At 43.8% G+C, this 8476-nt stretch overlaps 1 protein-coding gene across 1 annotated transcript in view; it reads right to left on the bottom strand.

Moving 5' to 3' along the window:
* Positions 1-3546: 3546 nt before the first annotated feature.
* The window catches only part of GINS3 (GINS complex subunit 3), an 11327-nt gene continuing 6397 nt past the window's right edge, over positions 3547-8476 (bottom strand). The window contains exons 2-3 of the mRNA XM_032284063.1: positions 6370-6603; positions 3547-5199 (exon numbers count right to left, since the gene is read on the bottom strand). Coding sequence (XP_032139954.1) covers positions 4969-5199; positions 6370-6603 — 465 coding nt within the window. The 3' untranslated portion in view covers positions 3547-4968. The remainder of the gene's footprint in view (positions 5200-6369; positions 6604-8476) is intronic.

The following is an 8476-nucleotide window of genomic DNA, read 5'->3' as shown; positions in this document are numbered from 1 at the left end:
CACTCCAGGCTGGGTGACAGAGTGAGACTCTGTCTCAAAAACTAAAAAAAAAAATAAAATAAACAAAAGCAGATATTCTCTCTCTTCTTGATGTGCTTACCAGGAGTTTTGTCCTATTGCAAGCTCCAACTGGCCCCAGTGTGCCTGCCCCAATGCAGTGAAACCTTTCCAATAAGCTGAATTACTGAATTAATGCTGCAAACAGTCTGATGCAGTTTTGCTTTAAAAAATGAATGCCCTCTAAGTGCAATGTGGGACTTTGGATTGGATTCTGAAACAGGAAAAGGACACTTATGGAAAATCTGGTGAAATCTGCATAACCCCCGTGGTTTAGTTAAAAGCGCTGTAGCAATGTTAACTACTTAGTGGTGATAAATGTACCATGGTTATGTAAGACGTTAGGGAAAGCAGAGTGAAGGATATATGAGAACTCTCTGTCTTACCTTTACAACTGCTGTATAAATCTAAAATTATGCCTAAAATAATAAGTTTGGCTGGGTGCAGTGGCTCATACCTGTAAGTCCAGCACTTTGGGAGGCCAAGGAGTTTGAGACTCAGGAGTTTGAGGCTCAGGAGTTTGAGACCAGCCTGGGCAACGTAGAGAGAACCTGTCTCTACAAAAAATTAAAAAGATTAGCTGGCATGGTGGTGCATGCCTGTAATTCCAGCCACTCGAGGCTGAGGTGGGAGAATCGCTTGATCCCGGGAGCTCGAGGTTGCAGTGGGCTGAGATCACACCACTGCACTCCAGCCTGGGTGACACAGCGAGACCCTGTGAGAAGAAAAAAGAAAGTTTAATGAAATGATGCCACTTTGTTGATTTGACTTGACCTTGAAAAAGCAGATACAGAAAGGAGACCTCTGCTTCTTCGGGTGTCCTCATTTGCAGCTTTCCCTAGACCACAAGGCTGGCAATAGGACAGTGGAACCCGGGAGGAGAATGCTGCTGTGCTAGAGTAGTGCTGCCTGGCAGGCAAGTAGCGTCTGGCTGCACCGTCTCCTTTGATTAACTAGGCAGAAAAGCAGAAGCCTCGAAAAACAAAACAAGCTCCAACCAAGGCGGGCGGCGCCTGTCACCTGTATTAGTCATTTGCTCTCAGGAAAAGAGTGACTCTACATTTTTCCAGACTTGTCCTTGATTCACTGTACATTTTGTTACTATTAAGGACAAGAGATTTACTGCTGCTCATTCAAAAGGATATTATCAAGAGTTAGCAAAACACACACACACACACACACACACACACACACAGAGTTTGCAAGAGAATTCCAACTTTCAGATACTTTTCCTTAGGTTTAGAGCATTCACTTAATTGTCTTTTAAACAAATATTTCTATGTGTACTCAATATTAAAAATTTATTGGCTGGGGGTGGTGGCTCATGCCTATAATCCGAGCACTCTGGGACCACAAGGCGGGAGGACTAATTGAGCCCAGGAGGTTGAGATCAGCCTGGGCCACATACAAAAAGCAACCAGGTATGGTGGCACATAAAGCCCGTGGTTTAGTTAAAAGTAAGACGTTAGGGAAAGTTGAGAGCCTGTAATCCCAGCTACTTGGGGGACTGAGGTGGGAGGATTAAGGCTGCAGTGAGCTGTGACTGGGCCACTGCATTCCAGCTTGGGTGGCAAAGTGAGACCCTGTCTCAAAAATCAAAGAAAAGAAAATGACATAAAAATTTGCCTTCACTAGATAATGAATGTTGACATTATATTCCTTAGACTAATTCTTATAGTTAAGCATCTACCTTACATTTTATAGATTTTTCTCCTGAACACAAAAATATCTGCTTTGAAATATATATATAGCTTCTGCAGTTATTTTCTTTTACCAAGGTCAGTTTAAAATATTACATTTTCACATAGACACAATTGTTTCGAGCATAAAGATAAAAAGCTCTCTTGGGGGCTCTTGAAGGATGAGGGGACAGAACAGACAGACGCAGAGTGAGACTGACTGCTGTTTGAACTTGTGTCACTCGGTGCTTCTGCGTGCCAGTTTCACTAGTTCAGACACAGTATTCCAGAAACCTCCGGTTCAGTGGTGCGGAGAGATTAGCACCCTCTGTAAGATGCTCTGTCACCAAGGCTGGAGTGCAGTGGCACGATCTCAGCTTACTGGGTCCTCAGCAACCTCCATCCCCTGGGTTCAAGTGTCTCCTGCCTCAGCCTCCTGAGTAGCTGGGATTACAGGCGTACACTACCACGCCGGGTTAATTTTTGTATTATCAGTAGAGACGGGGTTTCACTGTGTTAGCCAGGCTGGTCTCAAACTCCTGGCTTCAAGTGATCCACTCGCCTCAGCCTCCCAAAGTACTGGCATTATAGGCGTGCATCAGCGCATCCTGCACAAAGTGTGCTGGGATAACTGGGTAGCCTTTTTCTCTGAGATGGGAGGGTCTTGAGCAGAGAATTGACAGAATCTGATTTACTTTTGAACAAGAACACTCTGGTTGCTATGGTGAGAAGAGTCTGACGGTGGGGTGGAGGGTTAATGCAGGGAGGCAGTTAGGGGGTGACCCCAAAACTCCAGGAAATAAATGGTAGGGGTCTGCCCTGACAGCACCGGAGGTGATGGGGAGGTGGCCAGATGCTGCAAATGATTTGAAGGTAGACCCAAAAGCTATGGAGAGGGAGAGAAGGAAGGTCAGGGAGGACATAGCATTTTTGTCTTAAGCAATAGGGAAGGATGGAGATGGGAAAAGATCAGAGGAGGAGCAGACCGAGGGGAAGGAGAAACATCACGCAGGGGGTTGGATACAAGTCTGGAGTTAGAGGGAGTGATCTGAGCTGGAGATAGGAATTTGGGAGCCATCAGCATGGAGATGGAGAGCTGTGGAGAGCCCACAACCACCCAGATCCAGAGGTCACGAACAGCAGGAGGAACCGACAGAGACAGAGCCTTGCCCCACTCCTGACTGCCCACATTGTCCCTGGGAAAAAGCTGCATACACTGAGCCTTCTGTCTATAACTAAGGCCACAGTTATGTGGGAACAGAGCTTCAGGGGAAAGGGCACGTATTTACTCCCTGGATTTTGAGAGCAATTTGATATTTGGGTCTATTTGTTGTCTTTTTTTGAAAAAATAAGCTCTTGAAGGGACCAAATCAAAATCCAAATGACTGACTGGTGGGCTGCTGGGGAGAGGGGTAGTCTGAGGGTCCTGAAGACAGATCTGTAATTGAAAATGGGTTCAAAAGCCACGTGTAATATAATCTGTTCAAAATCTAAAACAGGTGCTACATTCTGCACGTGAATACCTACATATTTGTGATACGTGGCCCCTGAGGAATTTCTTTTTGTTTTTTTAGGAAGTAGGAAAAAACGGCAGCAGACTTAGGGTTGACTTTAAATAAAAAGCTATGTGTGAAAAGAAGGATGCCAAAAGTTAAATAATATGCTTCTCTCGCTCCATGAATGGTTTCTGGGGCCCTGGCTATATATAAATGCTGCGGTAGTAATGGAAATCTCATCTTCCTAGGACACAGCACACTCCTACAGAGAATGTACCTCCTATTTATGTGTACCACACAAGCAAAAGAGCAGCTGCTAAAACATGGATTTGTGCATTACGGTCAAATACGATCAAAGGCAAAATTCTGATAGCTTTGCTGATGATCTGTAATACCAGAGCGACAGAAAGAGTACTTATACAGAACATATTCATGTGCAAAGCGAATCATTTATTTAGCACTAAAATCAAATTATAAAAATATCAATTCCAACTTAAAACAGGTATTTTAAAAGCATTTCTGTAGTTCTAAGTTTGCATTGACAATCTAAGTTTGCATCTGCACAATCTGGATACCCAAATCCCTTTATAATTCCCAATGACAAAGGCAATTTTTGCTAGTTGTGGGGTGTCAGAGGGGAAGCACTGATGCCTGCGAACAGTCTCACCGGCCCAGGGAACGCTGTTTCTTTCTCAACCTGAGGCTGCATCCTTGATGTCCAGGAAAAGAGATTTGTGCTTGCTTAATAAGGATCTTAGCAAATGGTCAGGGATCTTCTATGCAATAATGTTGCAATATTTACTGTAGAAGTAAAAATAGCGCAGTGGAGGCTCCTTGCCCACTTACATTTGCAATGTCAGGTTTTGAATACAGGGCCTTTCATAGTCAGCTATCAAGTCTTGACTTCGGGATGTAATGCAGGATGGTGAACACTCCTTAATAACTACTTTGCAATTCCAAACGACTCCCTGACAGCTTTTCTAGACAGGGAGTGGAGTAAGTGTGCAGGTGTTCTTAGGCTCTCAGAGGCAAAACCAAGCCCAGTTTAACCATTTCCCTTCTGGGTTGACTGCTGAGCTATGCAGATTCCAGTTCATTAAGCTCTAAGTAGAGAATAAATATGAGGCCAACGTCTTTGCTTCAGTAAAAGCCACACCATTCATCTGCCTTTCCCTTTTCCTCCTTTATCTTGCTGACTGTTTCTGGAAACTGGGGTAACTCCCTGCAGGCAGGCAGCAATAGATATTTACAAGTCAGGCCAGCATGGTGGGGTGCTATCCTCTGTACAACCATGAGGAAGATGAGGCAAATAAGATAAGAGAACATTTTAAAAACAGGCAAAGATGACCCAATTTGTACCTGTGCTTTGTGGCTAGTGAAACTGTACCTCTGAAGCTGTCCAAACTCCTAGACACAAGGGATCCCGGTTGCAACTCTACTGTGATATGTTATATGGCAGTGATCCTTAATTAGGAAGGACTTTGATTTCTCCTTGGCTGTGGGCTTTTGGGTTAAAGGGCCTGGGCTGTGGGTCAGCAGAGTGGGACGGTCCTGGAAGACTGATAGAGGCAGGGATATCCACATCCTCCAGCATGTCCAGTTCCTTACAATTCCCTATGGCCACAGGAAATAAGCCATGAAATGGGACAGGATTCTGCTTCTGTACAAGGTCAACCAGCTCCTATCAAGAACACAGGGAGGGATACGTCTACAAGGAGCCATCTGTGCTCTGGCCTTCAGTCTTCCAAATCAGTGAATTTTCTCTTCTTATAATTCTGAACGAGGTTGGAAGCTGTGATCTGAGAAGCCTGCCCCTTCTCCCAGCACTGAAAGTCATTCAGTCCTTTCTGCCCTGTTTGAAATAAGCCCCTCTCCATCTCGTCTAGCCTGGCTACCAACACTGAAGTGTCTTCATTGTAAGCATTCTGGGAGGAGTCCATGATGCGGCGAAAACGTCCGATAAAAGTCTGGAAAACAAGGGAGTAAGAGAGGTCAGGGTCACTCACACCCCACAAAGTCATATCCATTTTAATCTCAGAAGAATTAAATGGCAAGAAAAGAAAAATGATGTGTAGGACTCAGAAGGAGGTCTCAATTCCCTCTAGCACTCAAGGAAGTTATTGCATATTGCCAAGCCTCAATTTCCTCATCTGTGAAGTGGATTGTTATGAAAATCCAGTAAGTTGTTAAGAAAACCAGTAAATACATGTAATGCACCTAGCCGATGGCTAGCACACAGTAGGCTCCTTGAGAAGCATCACCTATTGTTGTTATTAGTAGCAAATGCTTCTGTCCCAGGAGGTAGAAAGGATAGCTTCTTCTAACAGTAATAGCATACAAAATAATTATGAAAAATTAAAATAAGGTTATACCATAAAAGATGAGAACAGAATGTATAACATTGTTTTGTCCTGAAAAAGTAATAACAATATGAGTTATTGTTTATTACACAGTGCAACACAGTTTTACCACAACTCTGTAATTTTGGCACTATTATCATCTCCATCAGTCCTTACAGGTGAAGAACTGATGCCTAGAGAGGTCAAGTAGCTTGACCAAGTCATATTGTTAGGTCATGGCAGGGCCAAGCCCTAACCCCAGGACGAATGAAGGAAACAAGTAACTCAATAACTCTTGTATTTCCAACAGGAACCCTCAGGCCAGGCCTGGGACTGTGGATCTAAGTGCCTGTCACCTGTAATGCACCATCGCCCTTTTTTCTCTTTTTTTCTTTTTAATAGAGATGGGGTCCCACTCTATTGCCCAGGCTGATCTTGAACTCCTGGGCTCAATGATTCTCTCGTCTTGGCCTCCCAGAGTGCTGGGATTACAGGTGTGAGCCACCACACCTGGCCATGATCACCCTTTTCTTATTTCTTAGAGTTCTTGCTGGCCTCAACTTGTAGCAAGCAAATATGAAGAGTAGCAGACAGGTCATATTAAAAAAGCGTGTGTGTGTGTGTGTGTGTGTGTGTGTGTATAATAAAATAGATAACGGGCAGGCAGTGTAACTGTAGGCTGACTTGGAATAATAACAAACTACATTTATAAGCCATACACCGTCCTGGTAAAAGCAGTCTCTGAGGCTGGCTCCTAAGACAAGTGCAGCACCACAGGTTTTCCCACCCATTACTTGCCTGCAGCAGAGACTGGGAAATGTCTGCATTCTCAGGACTGTCAAAATGCAGGAGTTGGGAGCCAAACCCATAGAAGTGGGGCCCCATTTTGTGGAGGTCTACCACATTGGCATCTGCACTGAACACGGTCCTCCAGCCCTCCTGGTAGATCTTGGGGAGTTCCACAGAAAGGATCCGTCGCTTGTTGTCAAAAAGTCCTTTTGCCAGCCACAAGGGGAGTTCAAGCTTGGAACCCTGCAGCATGCACGAAGGTAAATTTTCAACAGATAAGTAGCATAGTAAATGTGTGTGATGAAAAGGAAATATACATCGCCTGAGAATACTGCCTTTTCTCTTTGGTGGAGTGGCTGTCAAGCACAGAAGAGCTGGTGTGACTTGAAGAAATGAAGAGCGTGGGCTGAAGTTTTATGTGACGATGGAATGGACAGAGAAAATGGATTTATTTATTTATTTAGAGACGGAGTTTTGCTCTGTCACTCAAGCTGGAGTGCAATGGCGCGATCTTGGCTCACTGCCACTTCTGCCTCCAGGTTCAAGCAATTCTCCTGCCTCAGCCTCCCGAGTAGCTGGGATTACAGGGTTGTGCCACCACGCCTGGCTAAGTTTTTTTTTTTTTTTAAGTAGAGATGGGGTTTCTCCATGTTGGTCAGGCTGGTCTCAAACTCCTGACCTCAGGTGATCTGCCCACCTTGGCCTCCCAAAGTGCTGGGATTACAGGTGTGAGCCACCACGCCTGCCGAAAAAAAATGGATTTATATAACAAAAACATGGTGGAGAACAAAAATGTAGGATAAGGGAGAGTTCTCTAACACAAATAAAAACTGTCCAACTACAAACACTTCAGAGCCATAGTAAACATTTCTTTTTTCTTTGAATATTCAATATTTATTCCAAATATCCACTTGCTCAGTGCCTGCTATGCACTAAGCACCATACTGGGTGCCAGGGCTCAGAAAGAAAAATAGGATCAACCTGAGCTTGGGTGGCAGCCCCTTCCCATCCCACTTCATAGTCTCAGAGATGACAGAGCCCGTGTCTCTCTATTTTTTAAAGCCTTAATAGAATTAGAAAACAAGATGAGGTGGTCATGACAGACCAGAAATTAAGAGTAATAAATCTCCAAAAAACCAAAGGCAAACAAATGGACTGAATGAAGCAGTAAAAGCCAAAAACTCTGGCAAGGGAGAACTGTTGCAAAAAGATGGGAGCAGCTTTGTGGGTGTGGAAGCAGAGCCTTTGGCAAACTGCACAGGATGAGACAGACCAATATTGAGTTCAAGGTTGCCAACACCACCAGGACATGAGGGCCTAAGGGCTGAGAAAGAAGGGACAGAAGTAAGCCCAGTATTTGACACCGAATATCAGGAGAATTAGGCGCCGACTTTAAAATAAATTTAAAAATGAAATGGAAATTCCTGAACTGAAAAATTTGATAATTCAACCTAAGGAGTCAATAGATTAAATAAAATTTAACATGTTTACTGGATTGGATATGGATGAAGAGAGGACTGTGAATGGGAGAAAAGGTCAGTAGAAAATATTCAGACTAAAGCATCTAGAGAAAAAACAGAAGAGCCTAAGAGCTGCATGAAGTAAGGTGTAAAAAGAAGAAAAAGCTCAGCATGCATGTAACTTGATGGGGAGGAGGGACAGACTGAGGCAAAATAAATGTCTGAAGAGATAACAGCTATACATTATCCAAAATTAAAAAAAGATACCAAACCACAGATTCAAGGAACATTATAAATAACAATATTAATAGAATAAATAGTAATAAAATCACAACTAGGCATATAGTACCCGAATTGTGGAAAACTGAAGACAGAGAAAATCTTAAAAACAGCTGTCAATGGGAGTGAGGAACACACTGCCTTTAAAGAAGGAATGATAAGAGTTAAAGCAATGTCTTGGCTGGGAATGGTGGCTCACGCCTGTAATCCCAGCACTTTAGGGGGCAGAGGTGGGCAGATCACCTGAGGTCAGCAGTTCGAGACCAGCCTAATATGAAGAAACCTGCCTCTACTAAAAATACAAAAATTAGCTGGCTATAGCGGCTGGCACCTGTAATCCAAGCTACTTGGGAGGCTGAGGCAGAAGAATCACTTGA

The sequence above is a fragment of the Sapajus apella genome, unplaced genomic scaffold, assembly GCF_009761245.1.
Source record: "Sapajus apella isolate SASKATOON/1434 unplaced genomic scaffold, GSC_monkey_1.0 scaffold15, whole genome shotgun sequence".
Classification (NCBI taxonomy): Eukaryota; Metazoa; Chordata; class Mammalia; order Primates; family Cebidae; genus Sapajus; species Sapajus apella.
The sequence above is the reverse complement of the archived record's forward strand: the minus strand, read 5'-3'. Positions and strand labels throughout refer to the sequence as shown.